This window comes from Gambusia affinis, linkage group LG08 (genome assembly GCF_019740435.1).
Source record: "Gambusia affinis linkage group LG08, SWU_Gaff_1.0, whole genome shotgun sequence".
NCBI lineage: Eukaryota > Metazoa > Chordata > Actinopteri > Cyprinodontiformes > Poeciliidae > Gambusia > Gambusia affinis.
In genome coordinates, this window is record NC_057875.1 from 4,372,849 (window position 1) to 4,398,855 (window position 26,007).

Here is a 26,007-nt window from a genome sequence, read left to right on the forward strand (position 1 = left end):
CTGAGGTCGGCCATTTTGTAAGGAACACCAATGTCAGTCAGACACAACAGATCAACCTCAGCTTAGTGACCCCACCTGTGTGGAATCATATGTTGTTCAATATTTTATAGCTTTATCTTTTACATTTGACATTAAAAATTACTTATCTGTTGACTTTCTTTAGAGTGGAGAAAATGCTAAGATTGACAATTCTTGCAATACTTTGAATTTTGGATAAATGTCTCAGGTTATGCATCTGGATGTGACGGTTTCCCTCCATTCTTCCAGTTAAGTTGTTCAATCTCTGGGGCGTGCTCCGGTGGCGTAGAGGATAGCGCGCCCCACGTTTGGAGGCCCTCAGTCCTCGACGTGGCCGTCGCGGGTTTGATTCCTGGACCCGACGACATTTGCTGCATGTCTTCCCCTCTCCTTCCCCCTTTCCTGTCAGCTTACAATGAAAAAAGGGACACTAGAGCCCACAAAAAGGACCCCCTGGTGGGGAAAAAAAAAATAAGGTTGTTCAATCTCTGTCAGGTTTCATTGGGATCAGCTTTGAATAGGTCTGGGCTTTGACTAGGCCACTCCAAAACATAAACCTTGTAGTCTTTAAACAATTTCTGTGTAGCTGAAGCTGGATGCCTTAGGTAGTTGTCTTGTTGGAAGTGAAATATTTACTCCAGTCATATTACCATTTATCTTTACAAGTCTTCCACGGCCTGCTGCAGAAAACCATCTCCACAGAATGATGCTGCCACTACCATGCTTCAGAGTGGGGATGGTGTTTGGTGTCCTTCAAACATATAGCATCTTTAATGGCCAAAACACTCAGTTTTTGTCTCATCAGAACAAAACTTGACCATCCAGGGGATGGTCAGGGCCTAGGACGAGTTTTTATTTATCCACCCCTGACTTGTACTTTTCAGTAAATGTTTTTTCTGACTTGCTTGGAGTGTTCTTCAGTTTTCATGCTTCCAGACACAGGTGTCTTTGTACTACAAACACTTCATAAACACTCACTGCACTCAGGTGATCACCATTCCACTCATTGTGAGACTACTGGCACCAGTTGGCTGGACTTTTGTTAAAGTAGGTCAATCACTTTAAAGAGGGTGAATATTGTATGCAATCACTTATTTTATGTCAAATATGTCTATCAGTTGTCACTATTTTATAGCAACCAGGTTTGACATCTAAGCTTCTTTTGTAATTTTTTTTTTTTGCCACAAACCCCAATTTTGTTGATCAAAATTGGTTGTTAGTCTTATGCTGAGAGTTGAGCATATTATTCCAAATTTAAGCTCCACAATGCTTCAACAAACAAAAGCGCATTTATGTTGTCTGGTGTAAAAAAATTTTTAAATACATTAAATACAAAAAAAGACACAAATGCAGTTGCTTTTCATACCAAAGGGAATTTTTTTGTCTTAAACGTTTGAGAAAAAATAATTGGGCCCTTTGTTTCAGTCTGAATTCGGTGAGAACTTTACTAATAAATAAATCTATAATTTTTTTTTCATCTTTCTTGTGTCATATTGAAACCGAAAGTCTTTTATTGTGAAGGGGGATTTTCGGTACTTTCTCCCCAGAGTGTTACCGGAAGTAGCTCACCTTATTTTGAAAGGGACTTTCTGTTGTGAGCTAAGCGGCGGTTCTCTCACTGTATGTCCGTTAAGACACCGAAAAGAAGGCAGAAATTGAAGGTAAACTCGTTTTTAATCTCATCATGTTTCCTGCTCTAGCGAAGGGAATGAAGTTTAATTAATCTCTGATGCTTTAATTGTCTTGTTTGTCTTTAAACCGCTTATTAATTAGCCTGTTGCAGCTAGCTGAGCTAGCTATCGCTGAAACTACTCTCAGTTTAAAATAAAAAAATTTTTTTTCTGTTTTTAAAACAAATTTCACTGCAATATTTGAGACATCGGTTCGGCAGGTATTTCGGGTTTTATACCGGTTTAAATCTGGTTCTCTGCTACAGGCGACCTACTCTTTATCCTCGTCACCATCCCGTTGATATGAGACTGAACCGCAGGTGATTGGTCAGTTTGCAGACAGGTTTGTGAAACGCGATGGCTGAGAGGATCCCTGCCAGTCCTGGTTCTTCAGAACCGGACAGTCCTGGAGGTCTGAACCGAGGATGTCTGCTGGACCCCACAGAGGCCCTGCTCAGTGATCTGTCAGTCATTGTTCCAGAAACCCCCAGGTACAGACACACGGTTGTTTTTGTTCCACTATTAAACTGCTGCCCATTTCTGGCTGTAGCTTTAGACCTATTTAGACCAGATTCGGTTCGGTTTGTTGATTCTGGGTCACAGATTTTAGTTTAGTTCCAAGTTTTGTACATTTTGTCAACATACTCCTGTCACAAGATTTACTTTTTTGAGTCTAACCTGTTAAAATTTAAAGATGGCACAGTCTGACGGATGGAATATGGAAAGTAGACGTGGGCGATACTGACTCAGAATTTTATATTTTGTGGTACAATTGGGATAATAAAAATGATTTAGAAATGCTTTTTTATTACTTTCATTTTTTAGGTAACAGTATGTCTGACACAAATATATGTGCCCCAAACACAAATATTCTTCTTTAAAAACAATCCCATTTGAAACTGGGTCCTTCAGGAGACCTTTTATTTGTTTATTTTTTTTTAAATAGTGTGATTTTATATTACTGAGCTGCACAGAGTAACTGCATTTAGTCATATTTTAAAATTTACTGATATTTCTTATGCTCTTGTGGAACAAACAGTGGGCAGAGAAAATGGCAAATGTAGCATTTCCAATCATACTGTAAGTGTTTTGTTTCTTAAGGTTGATAACTGAAATTTGTCATAAAGTCGATAAATAAAAATTTTTATCATAAGAACTTTTTCACGATAAATGATTACAAGAAATGCTCAAACATGAGTTTTCCTCCATGTTAGTAAGTTTTAAACTGCAACTGAAGGTCACAGAAAGGTGAAGCTCACAGCTATTTGGTTGTGTACAGGTTAGACTCTTTTTCTTTCAGCCCACAGCTCGGCAAACGGAGGAGACACCGCCGTACCGCGGAGGATCTTTACAGCCATGTGAGTCCCATTCTGGCTGAACATGATGTTTTATCACAATATTTGAGGTGATATTATGACGGTCATAGAAGTGACCAAAAAACTATTCATTACATCTTTTTAGGTAACTGTATGGCTAACACAGAAAACATAACCCCCCCCAAACACAAATACTTCTGTTGAAAAACATTCCTTTTGTAATATGTATCTTTAGGACACCAGTCATGTGTGATTTGTATCACGAACCTGCTCACACATTTTCAAATTTATTGGTATTTCTAGAAATATTGTCCATATTGTTCCTAACAATATGGACAAAATTTTAGGGAGCAAGACAGGAAGTTATGCATCATAATTAAAATTGATGCATAAAATAACAATAAATCAAAATTCTTTATCATGATAAATGATATGATCAACCAATCAAGTTGATTTGTATAGCACATTTCAGTAGCAAGGCAGTTCAAAGTGCTTTACATTATAAAAATACCAAAAATATAAAATTTATAGACTTTGAAAAAATTGAAACATTACATTCTGCTAAATGCTGTTGTTACACATCAAAATGTTGATTTGTGTTTCATTTATTATGTTTCAAAAGCAACTCTAAACAGGTGGGTTTTTAGTTTTGATTTAAAGGAACTAAATGTTTCAGCTGTTTTGCAGTTTTCTGGAAGTTTGTTCCAGATTTGTGGTGCATAGAAGCTGAATGCTGTTTCTCCATCTTTGGTTCTGGTTTAGGTTTTCTAGTTTCAGAACTAGAAGAGCTGAGAGGTTCTGGAAGGTTACTATGACAACAGCAGATCTTTAACGTGTTGTGCTGCTGAGCCGTTCAGTGATTTATAAACTAACAACAGTATTTTAAAGTCTATCCTCTGAGCTACAGGGAGCCAGTGTAGAACTGGGTGATGTGCTCCATCTTCCTGGTTTTAGTCAGAACAGCAGCAGCAGCGTTCTGGATCAGCTGATTATTTTTTTAAGCAGACCTGTGAAGAAGAATGATAAATGTTTAGTCAGCGTTCTCTCTCTTTGTTTAGGGACCTCAGGTGGCGGCCGGCGGCTCTTCAGGACCAGAGAAGTCCACGGGGGGCGGCGAAGGTTTTTCACGTAAATCTAAGCGCAAGCGACTGATCGACCCGAGCGTCGGCTTCGTTCCAGCGTCATCTCTCAGGAGTTTTCCTCTGGGCGGCTGGCTGGAAGCCCCGTCCTCCTCCTCATCATCTTCTTCCTCCTCGTCTTCCTCCTCCTCCGTCTCCTACCTCACTCCAGAGTCAGTCCTCAGGTCAAAACGTATTGACGCGTCAGCTTCAGCGTCTCCCCCTGCAGCAGCATCCTCGTCCAGCTCGCTGTCCTTCCTCACCGATGAGGAGAGGAAATGGCTGAACGAAGGACAAGGAGACGCCTCTCTAGGTCAGGACACAGCAGAGCTCAGCGATGAAATAAAATCTCTTGTATTCATACCAGATTTTAATCAATTTATTTTTTCTCACTTTCTTTTCTAAAAAAAATATATCACAGAAAATATGTTCAAGAATTGGCTTTTATTTCAATAATCTCTTCTATGAGAAGCATTAGGGAGTTTTAGAGTCTTAAAAAAAAGACAATTTCCTGAAAGAACAAAAATATTCAGAGCAGAAATTAAACCAAAACTGTACAAAAAATATTTACATTTAATTGTTCCTAGGGCTGGACAATAAATCAGTTCATTGAATTTTTGGGTTTTGAAGATAAAACATTTTGCAAATCTGGATTTTCTTTCCACCAATGCACTCATTTAGTTTCCATAATTCAGCGCCAAACACGACGGCTGCCCTGTGCTGATATCACTATGGAAACCAAAGGGGGGCGCATTGGTGGAAAAAAATCCAGATTTTCCAAATATTAAATCTTCAAAAATCCAATAAATCAATAAGATCGATCACAGTTTGGACATTAAAGCTGCACCTGTAGCTTTGTAGCTTCATCTGTCTTTTTGTGCTGCAGACATGGTGGAGCAGATCGTCATCAGCGACGACGACGAGGCGACGGTTCGCTCGTTACAGATGAAGGAAGACGAGGCGCTGGCGCGGAGCCTGCAGGTGGGGCTTCCTTCCTGCTGCAGACTCACAGCAGCTCACCTGAACAGGTGGAACCAACTTCCTGTTTTGGTTTTGTTTGTTTCAGGTTCAGTTCGACCAAGAGGAGTCGTTCAGCAGACATTATCATCACAGCCATCATCATCATCATCTTTATCATCATCAGCAGAGCCAAAGGGTGAGGAATAAAATATCTGCCTATTTAAATCTGATTTATTTATTTAGTGTTGGTTGTAGAGCAGGGGTGTGCAAAGTGCGGTCCGGGGGCCATTTGTGGCCGTTGGAATGATTTTGTGCGGCCTCTTGACTGCAGTTCAAAAATGATACACTGATAGTTGACGCGGATGGAGACATTTTTTTTATTGGTAATTAACTTCTTTATTGGTCGTATTTAACAATGGAAAATGTTAAATACGACATCATGCATTGGTATTTTTATAACCAACATTTTATAATGAGTAGAATACAGTTTATCCGGAGACTTTTGTCAACTTTGTGGCATCCAGATCAGCTTTTATTTATCAAACTTTACTAAATGTAGCGAGTGTTTTGAAAGGAAGTGACACAAATCCTGTTCTTACAACTGAAAATAAAAATTTGGCCAACCGACTTCAAAAGAATTTGGAAACTAGATGTTTCTTTCAATACAACAAATGTGCAAAAAAATCGAGTTAAAACAGAAAATTTTTAATTTTATCGTCAGAGTTTCCTCCAGTCTGTTATGAGCCTGGCAGGCAACCAGGCTTTTTGTGCTGTACAGCTTTTTGTGCTAAGTGTTATTTATGTACTTTAAATATTTCTATGTACACCAGTAACAGTGACAGCAAAGCTGGATTAAGCTGGGTTTATATGTAACAAAACATCTGTAATCTTTAATAGACAATTATCTATTTAAAAAGATGATGGCATGTGATTATACAAACACAATTTATAGAAAAACTGGTTGTGTTTAGCTCAGTGCTGTATTTTCTTTGCTGTTTGTTTTAGTTCCATAATTTTTGTTAACTTTTAACATTTTTCAACAGAAACAGTTTTAACCTGAAGTATCTTTTGTTTATTAATGCAGTGATGACCAAAGTGGAGCGTTAGTCGACTTTATCTTCACAGGGAAAAGATCCGTGAATGTTAATGTGACTGAACTGTTAATTTTGCTCCGGTTGGATCTCTGCCAGTCAGCTCCTGCTGTTGGGTTTAACCCGGTTCTGGTTCTGGTTCTGGTTCTGACAGTGCTGCTCTCTGTGTGCAGTGTTTGTCCTACATGCAGCCCAGCTGGATGTCTCAAGTGTTGGCCGCCGTCTCTCCTCTAGTTGGATTTGAAGACGGTACGATCAGAAAGTTGTTTTCCGCTTTATTTACATCATTAGCTGCGTTTCCATTAAAATTAGCACAAGACTTTGTTGATATTCTGCTAAAGTAAAAAAAAAAACACCACAATTTTGCTATTGCTTTGTTTCCATTTAATTAGAAACACAATAAAATAACATATTAATAAGCTTGTTAACACAATAAGTCATTAACAAGGTTTACATCTTAAATGCAAAATGTTTTATTTTTGTACGGTTTTGTTTTAATTACAGCTCTGAGTGTCTTATTTCAGTAAATGATCTGTTTTAGAGTCTGTACACTTCATTTAACAATTAAGTTCTACATTAGTTTAAGACTATTTCAATAATCAATTAATTTGATAAATCGTTTCAGGACATTAATCCTTTGGAAAGTAATCATATTGTACATCATAGAGATGATATAAACTAGCATCTGATTTGTTTATTTTTTACCCAATGCACCTGGTGTATTTCCATAGATCTGGTTGGTCAGCAGAGGCGGCGTGGGCGGGGCCGAAGGAGGACCAGGTTACCCGACTTCGCAGAAGATCTCCGGGGGAACGACTACGAGGTGAGAAAACGACCCGACCCCAACGTCGTCACCAAACCTCGGACGGTGATTCTTTTTCTTTCTGTAATGTTCTGGAAGGTTCCCTCAGAACAGGGAGCCATGGAAACTAGAGGTGTGCCGATTGATCGGCCGATTTCCATGAAAATTCTATGATCGGTGATCACCGATCACCAAAACGAATCACATTTATCTCACTTCGCAGCCGCAGCTAACCTCCTCTTTCCTGCGCACTGCTCAAGCGTGCAGCAACAAGTCCTGTTAACGCTCTGAGAGTGAATGGGGGCGTTTGCGTGTTGCGGCAGAAAATTACCTCGGGGGTTGAAGTACGTCAAAATGCATCAACAAAACGGATCTAATATGACATTTAAAAAACAAGCAGTTGACGGAGTTTGGCTAATTGGACCACCGCTGCTAGTAGTAATGTTTCAGACGTAGCGCCGCTCAGCCGCCACCACACAGTGAACTCTCACACCAAATGTCTGCTTAAAGCTGCAGCATGTAAATAAAAAAATAAGATTTTAGATAAGTATTCAAATATGTCTATTATATATAAATTAGGTGAATTTATTGCCAGATAATTTTTCCATTTTGCCAGATGATATAGTATCATTTCTACCTAAAGCAAAAAATTAACAGCCATTCCAGGCGATCGGTGAAAGATCGGTGATCGCCAGAAATCGGCATCATGAATGTTCGGTATCGGAATCGGCAGCAAAAAACCTTATCAGAGCGTCCCTAATGGAAACGCCTTGTTTCCGTGGTAACCGGAGTAATCGGTCTCAATCTGGATTCCTTTCTTTTCCTCTCAGGCTCTCCTGGAGTTCGAAGAGCGGCAGGGCGCCGTTGTGTCAAAGAAAATGAGTCGCAGGGAAATCCAGAGGTTTCCAACCAAAAGCTTCTGCTCTGCGACCAACAGCGGGAACAGCCAGTGAGTCCAGAACCCGGCCTGGGCCGACTCGACCCGATCTCGACCGGAAGATTTGACCCGCCTCTCTGTTTCACCCGTCCGCAGGTGCCAGATATGTTTCTGTGAATACGCTGACAAGGAGAAGCTGAGGATGCTGCCCTGTTTCCATGACTACCACGTCCAATGCATCGACAGGTGGTTAAAGGTACAGGCACAGAGAAAACCAACACCCAAGTTTTTATTGTCAAGTTGCTAAATTATCTCCAAACTCTTAAAATACATGATGTGCAACGGTTATTTCAATTATTTTATCAATTACTCTGACGATTAATCGCACATTCTCCAGGGTTTTCATTTAAACACTTGAGCCTTTTTTTAATAAAATATTATAAATGCATTAGAAAGTGTGAATAAACAATTCAGTTCCATTTAGTGTAAAGCAAAACATTTTATTGCCCAAAATGCAACAATATATTACTCTGTTGATCAATTGCAGCTAATAAAATACTTCAAACATAAACATATGAAAAGCTCGACCATTTCTGCTCGAGTTGGCATCAATTAACTGATTAATAATTGGATTATAAAGATGCTTAATTGAAGATTTATTTATTTATTGTACAGAATTTGAACCAGGTGAAGCTAAACCAAAGCCAGCTGGAAGAGTTCTTTGTAAAACATTTTTACAGACGGAAGATTTTTCATCTTAAATGCAAAATGTGTATTTTTTTTACACAGTTTCGCTTTAATTACTTGTCTGAAGATCTTTTTCTTTCAGCAAATGTCCTTCTTTATTCCAGTTAACAACCAGTTAAAGTTAGTGAACATTATTTAAATAATCGACTAATCATGATTAACCGTTTCAGCCTTAACGATGTTTTCCATTTCCGGTAAAGCCATTGGGTTTCCCCCCAAACCAAAATATTCATACAGTAAACTTGCAAAATCCTTTCAGTTTTGGATCAACAAAGAAAATAAAAATAAACTACTGATTTTATTATTTTTTTCTCGGTCCGACTCAACAGTTTTTTCCCACACAACAAAAAGTTTGGACACTCCTCCCCTGCTTTAGATCAGGGATGTCAAACTCATTTTTTTGGGCCATGTCAAAATTCTGAATGTTTTTAAAGGGTCAGAATATATTGATTAAATCAATTAAACTGTTAAAATATCAATAAATTGTGATTATTTTAGGGTTTTTTTGCAATCAAAATTGCAGATTTTGTGGTGCAAATTTAGAAATGCTTGATATATGACGTTAAATGTGTCTGTAAATGTCTGTAATTGATAGTTACTGTATCAAGCTGTAGTCTTGAGTTGAAGCAGCATTCACCTAAACTCAATGTTTTTGACCAATTTTGCAAAACTTGACAGTTCAATCAGAGAAAATGTGGATATTTGTTGATTTTGTGTGAATTTTGCAGATTAATGAAAAACTGGATGAACTTATTGATGTAATTTGGAGTCTTGAGGGCCACAAAAAAAGCTACGGTGGGCCAGATTTGGCCCCCAGGCCTTGAGTTTGACACATGTGCTTTAGATAAACTCTGCTGATTTTCTGACAGAGTGAGATGTCTGTCTGTGATGACCATCTCTGTATTAACCTGCCTGTTTCCTCCTGACAGGACAACACCACCTGTCCAATCTGCAGGGCCAACCTAGCTGATGGAGACTCTCTAGCGCCCCCTACGCTGTGACCGGAAACTCCTCCCTGTTTTCTAAAGAATAACTGATCGACTTGATTATTTTTTGACTTTTATTCCCGTTGTGCTTTTTTTATATTAAACTCTGCAGGGTCAGTTGAAGCTGCTGCTCTTTGATCTATTCTTAAATAAAAATGTTTCTATTTTCTTTTTTTTAAATAATTTTTTAATGTGAGTCTTTGCGGAGCGTCTTCACTCCTCGTAGTAACGCTTCTTCATGGCCCGGTACTTCCTCAGGTAGTAGAGCGCCTCCAGCTCCCGCGCCACGTACTCCCCCCGGGCGATCATGGCCTTGATCTGCTCCGGGTCCTGGACCGACTTGTTCTTAGTAAACGCCGCTCTCAGACGGTCCCTGAAGTAGTCGCTGCCTTTCGGGTATTCCCGGCCGAGGTAGAGGAGCTGAGGAGGAAGATTGGTGAATTAAATTTAAAGACGACCCATCACACAAAATTCATATTTAGCATGTTTTTGTACTTCCATTCTGGTCTCAACTACTTCTAAAAACACCCAGATGTTCTTGGCAATAAGTTTATTTTTTTGATGTCTGGAAAATGAGCCATTAAAAATTTTAATAAATCTAGCAACCCTAACGAAACTCTGCCGGTTACCTAGCAATCCCAGCTGAGTTCCAGCATGTTTGGTCAGCTGGTTTTACCGCTGTATGCACTGCACAATGGTTGCAGACTTACCATACACAAACTACTTGCTAAATTCTTGTTGGTTGCGCAGGAGGCTCTATTTCTGCTTTTCAAAGATGTACGGTTTTCAGCCATTTTCACATGTTGGTGTAAAACGCTTAGTTAGCAGTGTAGCCAGCAGTAACTTGTGTGGAATTAAATTTACAAGAGCCCTAAAACAGCTCAAAATAAGCAGAACTGAGCAGACTAACGAAACCTAGCATGTTCAGGTCACCTGTAAACTGCTTTCATCTTTGTGTTGTCTCAGGTTGTTTTTAACTATAATAGAAGTAGAATAAGAGGTCATATGGTTGATGGTCTTGAGAAAACAGTTAAAGTGCAACAGAACCGTCACATTTTGGACCTCTGATTCACTCCGAGCTTATTTGATGGACTAACATGTTCACAGATGTGACTCTAAACTCCCCTTTTATCAGATGAATAGAAATCACAGGAAGTGACTTTACTGATAATCTGTCAACTGATTGGTTAATAAGGAGGAACTGAAAACCCACGTTCTTGTAGAGCCGAACCACCTCAGGCCGCAGAGGGTTTGCCATCATCCAAAGAGCTGCGAAACAAAACGGCATGAATTTATCTGAAGCTTCTGTTGACGAACAGCTGAAAATAAGTCAATATTTTGCATTTCTGCACCGGACATAGTAGTGAGGCAGCATCCGGTTCGCTCGGATTATATGTGAAAGGATATTTTTGTTAAACAGCTCTTCGAGCAGGAAGTTCACAGTTGGAGTCAGGATAGTTACAAAATGACGATTAACTCCCCTCTGTCCAGTTAAAACCAGCAGCTTCTCACCTGTCCAGGTGACCTCCGGACTCTCCGGTGAACCGAAGGCGAAACCGGGAAAATGGTTCGGTTCGGCCTCAGTTTGCAACCGTTTGTAAAATAAATTTGGAGTGGACCGCTCAGACTGGCTGATTTAAAGTTCAAACTTTTTTTCTGCAAACCTGAACCTTGAAAACGAACTGAATCTGGAACTCAAAGTAAACAACCAAAGAGTAACGAAAATCAAGATGGTGACCGCCTGAAACGGACACAAAAACTGGTACAGACAGCTGAGAATCAAAGAGCCGCGAAGGTCGGATGGTAATCTTCCAAACACTGACCAAAACGTCTAAAAATCTAAATCTGACGAACGGGAAGCTCATAAGTTTTAAGCGTAACTAATTATATTACCTTCTTCGATTAGTTTTGGTAGTTATACCATACGTTTTAATTTTACTTGAATAGTATTTTAAAGTATGTAGTGGTAGGACTCAATTAAATTTTTTAATACGAAATTAATCGCATGTTAAAGAGTCCCGAAGATTTGAATGGTAATCCTCCAAACTCTGACCAAAACTGAAATTGAATTGAAATAAAACGTTAAATGTACACTTCTGATTCTGAATATTAATATATACATATGAGGTTCTCATTAATGTGGCATTTAACAAATACAAATAACATTGGTAATTCTAACTGATCTAAAACAAGAAAAGTTGGCTTTAATTTAACTCCAGAGAGGAAAAACAGTTGGATGTCTTGATTTGGTGTATGTAAACTCCTACTTTTAGTTAATTACAAGTGACATATGACTCTCCAGATTGTTTTTAAATAAGAGTCCATTTATTTGAGGTTCATATTAAGAAACTTCCTAACAAATTTAATTTGTAGTGAAAAACAGCTTCTTTTTTTACAATTCTCTATTTCTCACCCAAGATGTTTGATAAAAACACAAACACACAGACGAACCGCTCACAATTTTATGCATCAACAGACAAAATATTAAATTACAACAACATAACACGTTGAGTCAAAATGCTGGTTTCTGTCGGTCATTTGCTGAATTTGATGCAGACAAACAGAACAACCAGTTTGGGATAAAGGCACTGCGGCCAGTCAGAAGCGACTCCGGGGTAAAGACTCGATGGCAGCGGCTCAGTAGTTGGCTTTGAGCCGGCGGTTTTCCTCCCGCAGCCTCTCGATCTCCTCCACCAGAGACTCGTTGACAGAATATTTCTCGATCAGACCGTGGATCTCTGTCTGGAACACAACATGTCAAACAAACGTCACCGGTGTTAGCTAAATAAAAGGACCAAATTGAACATAAATCCTGAAGTCCTCAGAATGAAAAGCAGAAGTTTTTACCAGCTGGATGTAAAACTGCCGGATCATTTCCACCTGCAGGTTGAGGATGTCCTTGTGACAGGCCGTCCTAACGACAGGGGAAAAAAACAACCTTTAAGTTCAGCATTTCCCAGTTTTCTGTTCAGGTGAGGTAGCTTTTCAACTAATGTTGGTCAAAGTGAGGAGCGGGGGCCATTTACGGCCCCTGGACTGATTTATTTGCAGCCCCCCAACCACAATTCAAGAATAAATTAGGACAAAACTACAACTTTTAATTGAAAATCTACTTACAAAACCGTTAGATGCAACACAAAGCAATCAACTTTTCCAAACTTTCTGGTTTCCTTCTGTTGCCATGGCGACAAGGACCATATCTACTCACTGACTTAAACTCTAAAGTAAACCACAGTCTGCTTTTAATAGCTGTATTAAGACTTGGCTAAATGCAGCAGGTGGAGACTGAACTAGATTCTGTTTTTATTGCTGAGAAGAGACAAAATATTTCTCAGGATTCTTCAAAAATAACTGGATGCCTTTCATCAAAGAAGGAAAACATGCATCAGTTAGTTTTGTATCAACAACCCCATTCCTACAAAAAATGTGTTTAAGTTAGTTCATATTCAATTTATTTAAAATATGTTTTTATTTTATTTTAGTTTTTTAAAATTATTTTATTTTTGGCCTGCTGATAGTTTTGAGTCCAAGTGATAAAAACGTTTGGACACCTGAACTCCTCCAGCGTTTCGTGGATCATGTTCTGGATGAAGTGGATCTGCAGGGACGTGAGCGGCGCGGCGCCGTCCTGTCCGACCACGTCTGCGATGTTCTGGGACAGAGACGAGCACGCCGCTGCCATCGCAGCTGAACCTGAAGCTTAACGCAGGAATCAGGGCATTAGGAACAGACCCAGACTGATGCCGTAACCATGGAAACCAAGCTGTACCTGCTGCGGCGGCCGGTGAGTCGTAACTGAGCTGAGTCTGAATGCCGTTGGTTCTATGAAGGCTTGGTTCGGTAGTGAAAATAGGCGGCGGTGCCTGACTCTGATTGGTCTGCTGGGTTGTGGTGGGCGGAGTCTGAGGCTCCCCTTCCTGGCTGGAGCTGCTGCTCCTCTCAGGCTGAAACAAGAGAGGTCAGAGGTCAAACGTTTGCTTCAGACCAGAGTCTATCAAAGTGTGGGGCCACCAGGGGCCGCCTCAGAAAGTTGGAGAGAAGATGAGAAAAAACATGCAAAAAAACCTTTTATTTTTAAATTTATCAGAATTTTTGTTTTTCAATAATATTTTCAAAATACAAGTTAAAATAATTATCTCTGATGCTCATTTTCTGATTGGCTGCCAGTTAAACTAATTGCTAGTTTTGCTCCTCAAACTAACGTCGAAATCAAAAACCGGAAAAGATTCAGACGAGAAAAAGACCAGAAGAATTGGGAGAATAGAATAAAACATTATGTGATTAATGTTTAAATATTACAAGTTTTCTTTTAATCAAAAAAAGGGAATTACATTGAAGAACTGTATTATTTGGTAATAAAGTCACAATAAATGATCTCATAATAAAAGTTTCTGTCAGAACCCATGACCACCTAAAAATCAGCATTTATGCTAAATTAATGTAATAATTATTGAATAATGAATAAAAACACTATAAAAGCTGATATTTTCTAATCCTCCTGCTTCAGTCAGCAGCAGCGATACGAGCCCCTGACTAACTATGGTCATCACCTTCCTGTCAGATGGCTCAATGGCGGCGGCGTTGGTCGGCTCCTCCTCTTTGATCGTCTGCGGGGACTGGAAGACGGACAGCGGGCTGTAGGACCGGCCCCCGGCGGGACCCCGGTGGGTCCCCAGAGGCGTCCGGCGCTGTGAGCCGCCACCTGAGTGAGAGTCTGACAGTAGAGGTCATCGCCATGGCAACAAACACAAAGATAAAATGAGATTAATGATTTCCTTTCTGATCATAAATATTTATTATTATAATAAGGGCAGCTTTGTTCACAAACACTTTATAATCAATTTTGTGGTTTTTATTTCTGTTGCAGTGTGGAGAGTTTATTAAAAAATTTAATTTTATTAGTGTTTTTGAGAGGGAAAACTTACACTGTTATGCCATTATTATTTGAAAATCCTCACAGTAATTACAGAGACAATTTATCGTCCAGTAAAATTTGTTTTCGTGACACAACAAAGTGTTTGCCACTTCATGACTTTTTTTTTGCTTATTTTTTACATGTAAGTGTTTAAAAACTTCAAACCAATTTAAATATTAGTTAAAAGAAACAAAAGTTTTTAAATAAGCGTGTTTATTACATATCGTGTTGTCACTGGCTGACAACACAACAGCAGCAGCATAAATGTGACAAATATGCAAAAAAATAGGAAATCAAGACATTTTTCCACATTGCAGTAGACTTATCGCCATGGCAACAGGCAAACGCATGTAGATTAATCTGCTAAAAACTCGCATCACAACAAGTTTTCCGGTCAAACTCTGACCTTCTTTGACCGGAGAGAAGATGTCCAGGCTGGCCCGTCCCACCAGCTCCTGACCTTCGCCCTCCAAACCGGTAACTATGGAAACACAGGCAAGGCGTCAATCCAGAACCAGACGATTTATGAGGAGGTGGAAGGAAGTGATGTGTTCTGCGGTACCCTGTGATCTTCCAAAGGCAGCGTCTCCTCCAACCCCCGGAGCCGCCGGGTCTGGACCTGCAGCAGCAGCAGAGAAACCAAATTAAACACATCTGTCTGCAGCTGGGATGGAGCATAAAAATGTAGATTTAAAAGTTAAACAGAAAGAAAATGTGAGGCAGCTTCATAATTACTAGCAGCAGAACAAACAACTATTGTGCGGTGATGGCCTTTAACATAATGATAATGAAAATTGTAAAATCTTCCCAAATTTACAAAACAGAAGAAGTTCAGTAAAGGTTTGAGTCGCCCTCTGCTGGCCGTTGCATAGAAGACAATCTTGATAAAGTTCTGTACTGATTTTATATTTTCTGTTTTATTAAAGTAAATATGAATACAGAAAAAAATGCATTTATAAAACTGAGATTTTTGGACCTTCGCGAGTAGGAGAGAAAATGTCCAGACTGTTCCGTCCCACGATCCCAAACTTCTCCCCGTGAGGACGTTGCTCTGCCCCCTGCTGGCCTTCACCCTCACGACACATCACCTCCACACTGGCGCCCCCTGCTGGACAAAACTCTCCAGTCACTGTCTGGATTTCCTTCACAGAACAGGATGACACGTTTCAAAGAGGAAACCCCTCACAGAACCAGAACTTTCCAAACGAGTGTTTTGAGAAGCGCTTAATTTCTCAAGACTGCCATCTGTTGAGGTTGCACTAATAGTTTTAATTTTTTATCCTAATTGCTTTTTTTTTTTTTTTTAAGCATTTTGTTCATTGTTATACTTTTTATTTCTTTGGTCTATTCTGTTTGATAAGCAGAACAGGATTCAAGATGAATCCCATTCAAACAATCAGGAGCTTAAAATGTGAGAAAAGACAATTCCAACACAAATCTGATGTTCAGGTTGGAAACATCATTTAAAGATTTTTGAGCCTTAACATTTGTTTTTTAAAATGGCAGCAGATCAAATTCCTGCGAAAATTATTGGAGTAAAACTTTCAAGTGTTTTATTCCTTCAGTTCAGAAATGATTGGACTTTAATACACAGATTGTTTATTTTTCCAGACGTAGAAAATGGTCTCCAGTTAAAATTGGATTATTATTTTATGTATTGAATAGAGTTGCTTCCCTCTACATAAAATATTTCCCTGGCTTTATGTCAGAGTATAAGACGAATTAGTCAAAAAATGTGACATGAAAAAAAAAATAAGCACTGGAAAATTGTAATAGTCTGGAAAATCCTGTAATTTAGATATTACTCCATCTATTTTTCTAGAAGCCTGTTTTTCAAACCTGGAGACTTTCAGTTTATCCACAAGGAGATGTGATTTGGGAAAGGCATCGTGTTTCTCAACCCTGATGCCCACTGTCCTGCTGACGCTTGTTAATCACCCATTTATTTAGAAATTAAAGTAGCTGGAAGCAGAAGCTTATTATACCTTTGCTGTTTAAAGTATATACATTACTATCAAAATCAAAACAAAATAATTTTTCCAGTATATTTTTCTAAAACAAATCTCTGCAGACACGCTCAAAAGAAAACAATCATAATCAAACCTCATTGAATTTGCTTAACAAATGATTTCTATACTTGTTTAAATCTAAAGAGGAAAAAACAGTTTTAACTTCTCACTCATGAAGCCCTCTAACTGAAGCATTTGGGTCAGACAGCAGGGAAGTACCTGAACAGTGAAGGACAGTTGTGGGTTACCTGTGCAGGTGACCTGTCTCTGGGGGGCGGGGCCTGTGCTGGGGGCGTGGTCAGACTGGCTGCCCAGTTTGGAACTGGATCTCTTTGAATTGGAAATCTTGGCAGACCCGAGTTTACTGGACTGAAGCGGGACAGAGAGAAAGAATCCGGTCATCATGAGTGTAAATGTTTTTACGTTAAATAAATGTCATCTCAGATCCGTCAACTAGGGATGCAAGTTGGCATTAATGAGTTAATTGACTAACTTGATCAGTTTCTTAAAAACTTTAATTTTCTCCTACAACTGTCTCTCCATAACATGAAGGGCTACATTTTTTGTAATAGGCTAAATTAAAAAACGAGAAAAACATCAATAAATTTAGACGTTATTTTGAGTCAGTTGTAATAAATACTGACTGCATAAACAGAAGTGTGTTTTTTCTCACATTATTAAAATTAGACAAATTTATAAAATATAACAAAACGGGAACCTCTTGGGTTGATGGATAGAAAAATAAAATAATAATAATATGTGAAACACTTGAAGCGGAGACATGTTAATAATTAGTTGCTTTTGAAGGAAAGTTAAAACTTCGCTCCATGAAGTGCATTAACTCAGGAAGGTCTTAAAAATCAATCTTGATTATTGGCATCATGTTTTTTCGATCATGTTATAATTTCTCTCCTCCGCTTTTCTCTGATCATGTCCTCCTGGCCTCCGTAGCACATCAGTAAATTTTAGGATGCTGTCGCTGCTCCGTTAAGCATCTCGGCTGAATGAGCGACATTAAGATGAAACTTAACTTATCGAGAGTTTATACTTTAAAACTGAGCCACATAAAGTGAATTTCTATCCCACACCGGACTCTGTTTGGACCGTTTCTCTTCTCCATTCTGGTTTGGCCGCCATCTTTGTCTCTGTATCAAAGGAGCTGCTTATTACGTGTGAGCAGTGGCGCCCTCTGCTGGATGGCGGCCAAACTACAGCAATAGAATAAGGCCTAATCGGAAGTTTTCATTGGAACCAATTTTAATCTAATAAAACATTAATCGACAATTTATTGTAAATTGATTAATTGTTTGCATCCCTGCTTTGATAATCCAGGTTTTACTCCACCTTGTGTCTGCTGGCGTTACTCTGGAAGCGCAGGCAGGTGACGGAGGTTTTGTGGGCCACTGTGATTCTGGTGGGGCTGCTGGAGTTCCTCAGGTCGTACTGGTAGATTTTCCCCTGAGTGGACCCGACCACCAGGCCGGTGCCGTCCAGCGTGAAGTCCACCGAGGTCAGAGGGCCGTCCACACGGATCGCCCGCAGGATTCTGCAGGGCGATCAATTCAACACGGACATGTTCCAGATCTCATTGTGTCAGCGTGAAATATCAGAACTGGACCGATGTCTCAAAGCGAGCAGAACTCACAGCTTGCTGGCCGTGTCGTAGCAGATGATCTTCTTATCGAGGCCGACGCTGACGACAAGCAGGTCGCTGGTTGGGGAGAAAGCCAAACCCGAGCCGGGCGCCTTGTGGGCGCCGTCGAACACCTGCAGCTCCTTCTGAGTGTTGGCGTCCCACAGCACCATGGTGCCGCCGTCAGAGACGCTTCCCAGCAGCGAGCGCTTCACCGTGGACAGCCGCAGGTCGTGGATGGGCTGGAGAGGAAGAATAGGGAGGGGTGGGGATTTATCGTACCGTTTATCATTTACAGTCATAAATTACGTATCATAATAAGATTTTTTATTTATAGTTTTTATAATATATTCCAATTAATGACGTTTAAAATCCCCAAAGCTGTCCGTATATTGTTGGAATTGCTATTTTCTCTGCCGATGGTTAAAGAGATCAATAAATTTAAAAATATGGGGTGTGCTGTGGTGGCGCAGACATTTTTGTACAGTTTTGGCTTAATTGCTGCTGTCTTTTTGTCGTTTTTCAGAAAATGGTCTTTTTTTTGAGTCTGTATGCTCCAGTTAACGATTAATCGATTACAAAATTACTTGATGATTATTTGAATAATTGTTTAATCACAATTAATAATTAATTGTGACTGAATTCAAACTCCTAATGTCTCTCTCACCTGGTTGCTGCCGTGGCCGAAGGCTCTGCTGGACAGGTTGGTGGTCAGGCTGTGCAGGACCAGGTCGCCGCTGGTGGAGCCAGAGACGATGCAGCTGTCGTTAGCGTTGAAGGACACGCAGGTGACCTCTTCTTTGTGGTCCTGAGAGACAGAAACAGGGAGCATCAGCAGCTCAGACTCCCAGCTGGTGGGTCGGATGAGTCTCAGTACGGTCAGGTCTTCTTACTTTGAGGGAGCGGTGCAGCCTCTTGGTCTTCAGGTCCCACATGTGGACGCAGTGGTCCAGACCGCCACTGATCAGAAACTGAGATGAAGAACTCAGACACACCCGGGTCTGTTTTTTCTGCATCAGAAACAAGAACGTGAAAAAAATGTGAATTAAAAACTAATAATGACATGTAACATTTTAAACTGCTGACCACGTTTCCCGCAGTCTATGATCAGCCTGGCGGGCCACCAGGCTTGATTTGCGCCCCCACCAGGCTAGTTAAAAAAACACTTTAATTAGGATAAAACCACTGATATTTATGTTAATTGTGTTTTTATGTTTGCCTTTTTTAATTTTTAATTTTTTAGTTGGTTAGGTGTTGATAATAATGTCTTCCAAAAATACATAATTGCCTTGTCATATTTTAAAAATTTCTCTGAACTTTAAACATTTTTTACTTTGGGCTGCTGGCTGGCAGCTCTGGTGCCCCTTACCTGCAGACTCAGTGGTTTTAAATTTAGCTCAAAAGTGAAACAACCAGAGAGAGGACTCACCCCATCAGCCAGTTCAACCACTGGAACAGGAGCCGACTTGAGACTGGAAACCACCAGCTTGTCTCCGCTGCTGCTGGCACTCACCAGGTACTGGTCTGAGGGAACTGGGTCAAGGATGGAGACGTTTTTAACTTAGTCGGCTAAGAATAAAACACTGAAGTAAAAAAAAAAAACATTGATATGAGGAGCGACACTGGTTCTGGCTTCATCCCACATTTCGAAAACACAACTGTTAGATTCTCTAATTTGTGACAGTGTGTGTGTCGTCGTCTGTCCTGTGATGGACTAGCAACCTTTCCAGAGTGTATAAGATTTATATGCTTTCCAGTCATATAATTCCATTTTACAGCACGATCAAGTAACTATGTGGCCTTCTGTTCTCAATAAAAATACTGTATATCAAATCTGACTTAAATTAAATTTCACTTTGTCACTTCACGCCTTAAAATTGGGCCTCTGTCTTTTTAAAAGACTTTTGCTTTTTCTGAAACTCTGCCTTCAGGAACTAAGCACAACATCAACCCTCTATTGACCCTTCAGCATCATTTTTACCAGCATTTCACTGAGAAGAGGCTCATATAAAGAGCTCAGCAATGTGCAGTTCAACCAGGTGTTTGCTAATTGCTGCTGGCTAGTCTGAAGGAGCTGAGTTGCAGGGGAGGGTTGCTCTGTAAGGCGGAAGCCCTGGAGCTTTTAAAATGCAGCTCAGGGGAGGAGCTGCACCTGGAATGAGGGGCTAGGTCCACCCAGACGTTTTGCACAGCTGAATGGTTGCCATGGAGATTAAAGGACTTCCCAAACATTCACAGAAGACTTAAAGCAACACTCCAGATTTGTTTTGGATGAGGGAATAACATTATAACATAATGTAAAGCTGAAAAAAGTTGATTTTACATTAATAGTGTCCCTTTAAAGCAGGAGTGAGCAACTCCAGGCCTCGAGGGCCGGACTCCTGCAACCTTTACATGTGTCTCTACTTCAACACACCTGAGTCAAATAATGAGGTCATTAACAGGACTCTGGAGAACCTGACTGCACTGAGGAGATGATTCAACAATTTGATTGACGCGTGTTGAAGCTGAAGACATTTAAGAGTTTCAGGACACCGGCCCTCGAGGATCTGGATTTCCCACCCCTGCTTTAAAGAGAAGTAGCAAAAGCAAATGAGCCGGATCAGCAACTGATGGTATCAACCCGGACATGTTAGTGTGGAATATAATCTATGCTGGACGAATGTTGAGCTGTCATACAGTCTTCAGTCAGAGGCCTCTTCAGGCTCGTTGCGAGACTGACTGCTACTGGAGCTCCTTGTGCCCACAGCATAAGCATCCACAATGCATCTTTGAGGAAACTTGGGTGATATAAGTTTCGACAATATTTAACTTCTCTTTGGGATAAACAAACTAATAATTCCAATGCTCTTGATGTTTTGCTGCAAATTTAATTTAAAAAATAAATGAATAAAATTTGAAAAATATATACGAGAGGCTGCGACAGACTGGCGACCTGTCCAGGATGAACCCCGCCTCTCACCTGGAACGCAGCTGGAGATAGGCACCAGCAACCCTCCCACCCCATTAGGGACAAGGGTGATCAGAAAATGGATGGATGGATGGGTATACGAGAGGAGATAGAAACACTTTTCCCCCCATGAAGCGTTAGATTATCCATTTTCTACCATCCAGATCTCAGCTGCAACCATTCATCAGGATACTGTTGGAGCTCCAGCAGGCCTGAGCAACGGGATGGCTGCCGCTGTGGGGGTTAAACTGCTCCAGGGTCGCCATGGAAACCGCATCCCAGACCTTCACACAGTCTCCGGTTGACACCAGGCGCATCACCTCCTCCATGGCAGCAGCTGGAGGTTAAAACAAACACACCTCAATGTGGTTACCAATCAAAAAACCCAGGAACTTTCCACATTAAAAACTAATCCTGCATCTGAGGTGTTAACATATTACAGAAAAGTTTGGATGGGGTAATTTAAAGCAAACATAGCGGCAACAATTTTAGAAATCATGACGTTCAGAAGTTAAACTATAACCTTCACTTGTACCTAACGCAGCCGAGTCTCTGAAGAGCAAAGATGAACAGAGGATCTCTTTGACAACAGATGTGCACATTCATCACTGAACTCATTACAAACAGTTTCTGGAGAGCTTCTCAGTTTTTTCCTCTATCGAGCAGAATTTTATATCTAAAACTCGCCAAAAACGTTGAAAAGCTGGAAAATAGAATTAATTGAAAGTTTAAATTAAAACCACTCATAAGTCTTTTTATTTATTGTCTTTTCCTGTATTATATTCAAGTTTTAATGTAGTTTTCAGATTCTTTGTGAGGATATAAAAACTCAGGTGTTTTTTGTTGTTTATATCACAACGAAACTAAGTTTGCTGACAAAATCATTAAATGCAAGCAAATATAACAAATCTCCCCGCAGCAAACATCAGTTTTTTAACCATTACACTAAAAGTTTGTTGGTTAACATTGACCAACCTAACCAACCCAGCTACAACTAGTCAACGTTAACTAGCTAACGTCTGTGAGCTACTGCAGGTTTAAAGTTCCCGAGAAGCCAGAAAAGTGCCGTGAACAACATGAAAGTTTTCCGGAATCTTAAAGGATTTTGGATACGAAAGTTATACAAACCCTGTAAGTAAAGAAGATCAGGAAAAACTGATGAATATGTTTAGTTTTTGATCCTCCTGCAGCCGCTAACCGCCACTACGGAACACCAGGAGGTATAAAACACACAACAGGCGCCTGTCTCAGCTGCAGTAACGCGTCAGGAAGGCCGCCATCTTGGAAGGGGAAATGACACCGAACGCTCAGACCCTCCAGTCCATCGGAAGACGACATTTAAAAAAATAAATAAATGTCCTTCTTACATTCCATCTTTCCGTAATCATTTACATGCTGTTAGAATGGTCGTTATTTCTAAACAGAACTTTTGGTCACATAAGATTTGTAAGGGTCGTGGTAGTTCACCTGTTTACCAAACTATTTGCATTTCTGTGTGCAAATAGTTTGCAAAAGAAAGCACCACCAAATAGTGTGTAGATAGAGCGAAGGATGACAAAAGATGTTTGGTGTGAGAGAAAAAAAACGTTTAAAAAGCTATTTCTACCGCTTAGACTCTAAGAGCTGCTGTAGCACATCCACACCGCTAGGGCGCAGACTGGCGTCACTTTGAATCTGAATCAGTCCCAATAACGGAAGAGGAATAAATCTCCCGCCCCATCCGCAGATGGTTTTAAACGGAGGCGGGACGCTTTTCTTTACTTGGTGTAATTTCATCTGAAATATTGATTTACTGTACAGGGTCGCCGCCATCATGGTGAGGACTAAAGCCGACAGTGTTCCTGCATCATACAGAAAAGGTAAAAGTAACGAGATTTATTTAAATTGCATGTTTTCAATGCATGTTTTTTTATTTCGTATTGTTTAAAAATCTTAATTTTTGTATTGAATCTGGTGACCTGGAATCTGTCAAACACGCTTCATAAACAGACATAAAGAAGGCGTCTTACACTTTTTAGATTAAGTTTTTACTAGATGTATTTTATTTCCTCCCACATGTGATTAGAGTAACTGTCAATGAGTTAAATCATCGGCTGGGGATGCATCTTTAATCAGCCTCCCGCCAACAGGAGACTGGTTCCGCACTTTCCGGCTCATACTGAATAAAACAGCATATTAAAACACTTTAAAGGTCGTTGTAGTTGTAAAAGAATGCTTATTACAACAGGTTCGGACTTATCTGACACCTTGTCAGCTGACAAAAATGTTTGTCTTGTTTCGTTTTCAGCTTTCTGCCAAACTGGCGCCAGTTTTTAGCGCCTCAGAGCGTCTCTGTATGAATGTTCCACCAAACTCCATTCAGAAGTTTTATAATTACATCTGTTCACGCTAATAACAGATAGATTAATGATGAAATATTATAAACTCGATATTTCTATTTTCTTAAATGTTTTTGCAAATTCGGCATAAAAATAAATCACATTTTCACTTCTTTAGTATGTTTAAGCTGTATAATTTGATCAGTACCTTTTATAAATGCCGATATTCACAGAGCAGTTTCGTATAACTGCTCAGGCTTAAGGCTTAAAAATGGTTACATTTTTGTTTCATTCACAAAAGTATGTAAATTGCTTCAAGGATTTTCCTGGTCTGGAACTATAGAAACAAGAAATGAAATGATGGAAAAGCAATTACGTTCCCTTATATTTGAGTGAAATGTAACTCTTAGTTCTCTGGCTAATTGGTTAATAGTCACCAGTTTTTGGATGCATTTCAGTAATGCAGATTCTGTACCAAGAATCTTGTAAAGATTTTTGAAAGTTATAAAATGTGCTGATGAAATCCTAAAAATATCTAAATTGTTTCAAAATGTTTCCATTTTCTAGAATACAACTGGATCCATTTGCACTTTTTGCATCATAATCAAGAGGAATACATGAGTCGGTTCTTCTAAGTGTGTGTGTTTCTCTCTCTCTCTCTCTCTCTCTCTCATCAGTCTGTTGCATCTTATTTTCCAGCTGTTGCGGCGTCTGCGCCTCGTAAGTCACTGGGCTCCAGTTTGGCCAACGCGTCGTCGTCATCGTATGGCGGCCACTCGTCCACTCTGGGTCAGTCCAACTTCCCCCACAGTCACAGCTGAACGCCGACTGTACATGACGCAACTGACACTGACGTTTGTTCCACAGCAAAGAACAAATACGCCGGCGGGAACCCCGTGTGTCCCCGCCCGACCCCCATCTGGCAGAAAGGCATCGGGGATTTCTTCGGCGGGCCGCCCAGAAAGCTCGAGAAGGAGAACCAGAAACCCACAGAGTCTGATGAAGAAGAGGCCGGCGGCAGCGGCGTGTCAAAGGCCAGCAGGAAGTATGTTTGATGAAACCGCAGATTGATATCTGGTCAGATTTCTGAGAGTTGGGAGTTAAAGACGATGTAGAATAGACTCTGATTTTATCCTGATCGTTTAAAAATATTAAGATATGATATAAGTGCAGTTAGGGGCGTGTTTGATATCGACTAGAGATTTTAACACTTTGACATTATACTACAGAGCTGTTTTGTAAAGTTTGAGCATTCATTTATTAATTTGAGATATTTACTTCAGGTAAAATGGTTTGTGCGTTCCGGGGTTCACACAGGTGACTGAAATCCTTGAAAATGCTTGCATTTCAATTTGGTGTTTGGAAGGTGCTTTTTTTAAAATCATCCATAAAACTATACATTTTTATGCAGCTGATAAAAAGGCAAACTTTTTCTGTTTCTGTCTGAAGTAAAATCGAAGTAAACTTATCCTGTTTTAGGCCAGGTAGAATTACCAAAACTATATGCGAGACATACAATTTTCTTCTATTTTAGTTACTGCAGAATGTCAGATGCCATCACAAGGCGTTATTAATAACAGTAATAAATAATATAATAGTGAATTGATTTTTTATTTATTTTTTAGTTCATTTGTATTATTTTTATCTCAAATGTGTGGTGAGAAACTTAAACTACTTAAATTTAATTTTAAGAAAAGTACAAACCCGGGTGTTAATCAGGTTTGATTTGATGAGGATTGTGTTTTTGTTTGGATTCCAACAGTTTTATTTATTTATTTTTTTAGATTTAACCTGTGCTGTGAGTTGGGATGCACAATATAGTGCTGTTAACATCGGTATAGGCAGATGTTAGAGATTTTTTGACACATCTACCACTCAGATAGGTAAAATTGGGCAATATTTATTTATTTTGGGCCTGTGTTTATTTTGTTTTGTTTTTTCTTTTTTTTTGTGATGCAACTCAAGATTTTGGATTTTTAAAGCAGAGAAGCAATGTCAGTGATGTGTCACTTTTTTCACTGAAAAATCTGTGAATTAATCTGGAAAGCTTTTAACTTCTGGATGTTTTTGAAAATTATTATTATTATTTCCTCCTAATTTCCTTTATGAGCAATCGTATTTTTTTTTTTCCACACGTTTTTCTAACATGTGGGGGAAAAAGATTCTTTTTCTTTATTTGTAGCCTTGATCTCCATCTTTCCAGCACATTTGATTACTCTTTTCAGATGATTGTTTGTAGAATCTTTCTCACAGAGTGAAACTCCAGCAGGTGGTTTTTGGTCTAGTTCTTAGCTTAATCTCATACGTCTTTGTTTTGTTCAGGGCCAGACCACTGCCTTCCGAGGATGAGGAGGAAGATGACTGAGCACGCCTGACGTCTCGACCCAGGAGAGAATTTTTATGTACATCTGTATATAAATACCACAGAATTTTGTTGTATAGCTCATTAAACGTGTTTTTACTGTTTATTTGTACATCCTGCAAAGTCAGGATTGTGATTTGTGGCTTGACTTCTGCTCAGCTGTTTTCTATTAAAGATTGATCAGTAGTCTCAAATTTTTTACTAATGTGGGATTTTCTCAGATATGCTGGATAAT

At 39.7% G+C, this 26,007-nt stretch overlaps 4 protein-coding genes across 7 annotated transcripts; 2 read left to right on the forward strand and 2 right to left on the reverse strand.

The window, feature by feature from the left end:
• The first annotated feature begins 1,577 nt into the window (after positions 1-1,577).
• si:ch211-59o9.10 (uncharacterized protein LOC561841 homolog) lies at positions 1,578-9,754 on the forward strand. The gene is given in 12 exon segments (XM_044125886.1): positions 1,578-1,679; positions 1,955-2,179; positions 2,989-3,046; positions 4,063-4,435; positions 5,009-5,113; positions 5,116-5,175; positions 5,178-5,278; positions 6,347-6,422; positions 6,905-6,996; positions 7,806-7,924; positions 8,009-8,108; positions 9,529-9,754. Coding segments are annotated over 11 exon segments (1,290 nt in total). The 5' UTR covers positions 1,578-1,679; positions 1,955-2,045; the 3' UTR covers positions 9,601-9,754.
• A 33-nt stretch (positions 9,755-9,787) lies between these two features.
• Positions 9,788-11,384, reverse strand: lyrm5b (LYR motif containing 5b). Its single transcript, XM_044125887.1, has 3 exons — positions 11,098-11,384; positions 10,799-10,854; positions 9,788-10,005 (listed from the first exon to the last, which is right to left on the reverse strand). Exons 2-3 carry the CDS (start codon positions 10,844-10,846, stop codon positions 9,799-9,801), a joined length of 255 nt encoding a protein of 84 aa, XP_043981822.1. The 5' UTR covers positions 10,847-10,854; positions 11,098-11,384; the 3' UTR covers positions 9,788-9,798.
• Positions 11,385-12,033: 649 nt separating this feature from the next.
• nedd1 (NEDD1 gamma-tubulin ring complex targeting factor) lies at positions 12,034-22,364 on the reverse strand. Of its 4 annotated transcripts, none has more exons than XM_044125891.1 (16): positions 22,221-22,364; positions 21,286-21,429; positions 19,572-19,666; positions 19,036-19,152; positions 18,810-18,950; positions 18,155-18,384; positions 17,854-18,055; positions 16,758-16,878; positions 15,477-15,605; positions 15,063-15,119; positions 14,907-14,981; positions 14,136-14,299; positions 13,355-13,529; positions 13,137-13,284; positions 12,433-12,499; positions 12,034-12,327 (listed from the first exon to the last, which is right to left on the reverse strand). In XM_044125891.1, exons 2-16 carry the CDS (start codon positions 21,419-21,421, stop codon positions 12,223-12,225), a joined length of 1,962 nt encoding a protein of 653 aa, XP_043981826.1. In that variant the 5' UTR covers positions 21,422-21,429; positions 22,221-22,364; the 3' UTR covers positions 12,034-12,222. The 4 variants fall into 4 exon arrangements, with proteins under 4 accessions (XP_043981826.1, XP_043981827.1, XP_043981824.1 ...); XM_044125892.1 differs by having other exon boundaries at positions 14,136-14,287; positions 15,477-15,608; XM_044125889.1 differs by having other exon boundaries at positions 15,477-15,608.
• Positions 22,365-22,804: 440 nt separating this feature from the next.
• On the forward strand, positions 22,805-25,973 carry pclaf (PCNA clamp associated factor). Its single transcript, XM_044125894.1, has 4 exons — positions 22,805-22,951; positions 24,110-24,199; positions 24,278-24,455; positions 25,733-25,973. The coding sequence occupies exons 1-4, from the start codon at positions 22,906-22,908 to the stop codon at positions 25,773-25,775; spliced, it is 357 nt and encodes a 118-aa protein (XP_043981829.1). The 5' UTR covers positions 22,805-22,905; the 3' UTR covers positions 25,776-25,973.
• Positions 25,974-26,007: the final 34 nt, after the last annotated feature.

Bases quoted from the DNA above. Each gene is read 5' to 3' on its own strand.
- nedd1 (XM_044125889.1), bottom strand. From the start codon at position 21,421: ATGGAGGAGGTGATGCGCCTGGTGTCAACCGGAGACTGTGTGAAGGTC. The intron at 18,056-18,154 runs GTGAGTTCTGCT...ATCGCCCTGCAG, and splicing joins TACGACACGGCCAGCAAGCT to AATCCTGCGGGCGATCCGTG. The intron at 15,609-16,757 runs GTAACCCACAAC...AGTTTTGTCCAG, and splicing joins GAGACAGGTCACCTGCACAG to CAGGGGGCGCCAGTGTGGAG.
- lyrm5b (XM_044125887.1), bottom strand. From the start codon at position 10,846: ATGATGGCAAACCCTCTGCGGCCTGAGGTGGTTCGGCTCTACAAGAAC. The intron at 10,006-10,798 runs GTGGGTTTTCAG...CTTCCTCCTCAG, and splicing joins TGGTTCGGCTCTACAAGAAC to CTCCTCTACCTCGGCCGGGA.
- pclaf (XM_044125894.1), top strand. From the start codon at position 22,906: ATGGTGAGGACTAAAGCCGACAGTGTTCCTGCATCATACAGAAAAG. The intron at 22,952-24,109 runs GTAAAAGTAACG...CTTATTTTCCAG, and splicing joins TCCTGCATCATACAGAAAAG to CTGTTGCGGCGTCTGCGCCT. The intron at 24,200-24,277 runs GTCAGTCCAACT...TTTGTTCCACAG, and splicing joins CGGCCACTCGTCCACTCTGG to CAAAGAACAAATACGCCGGC.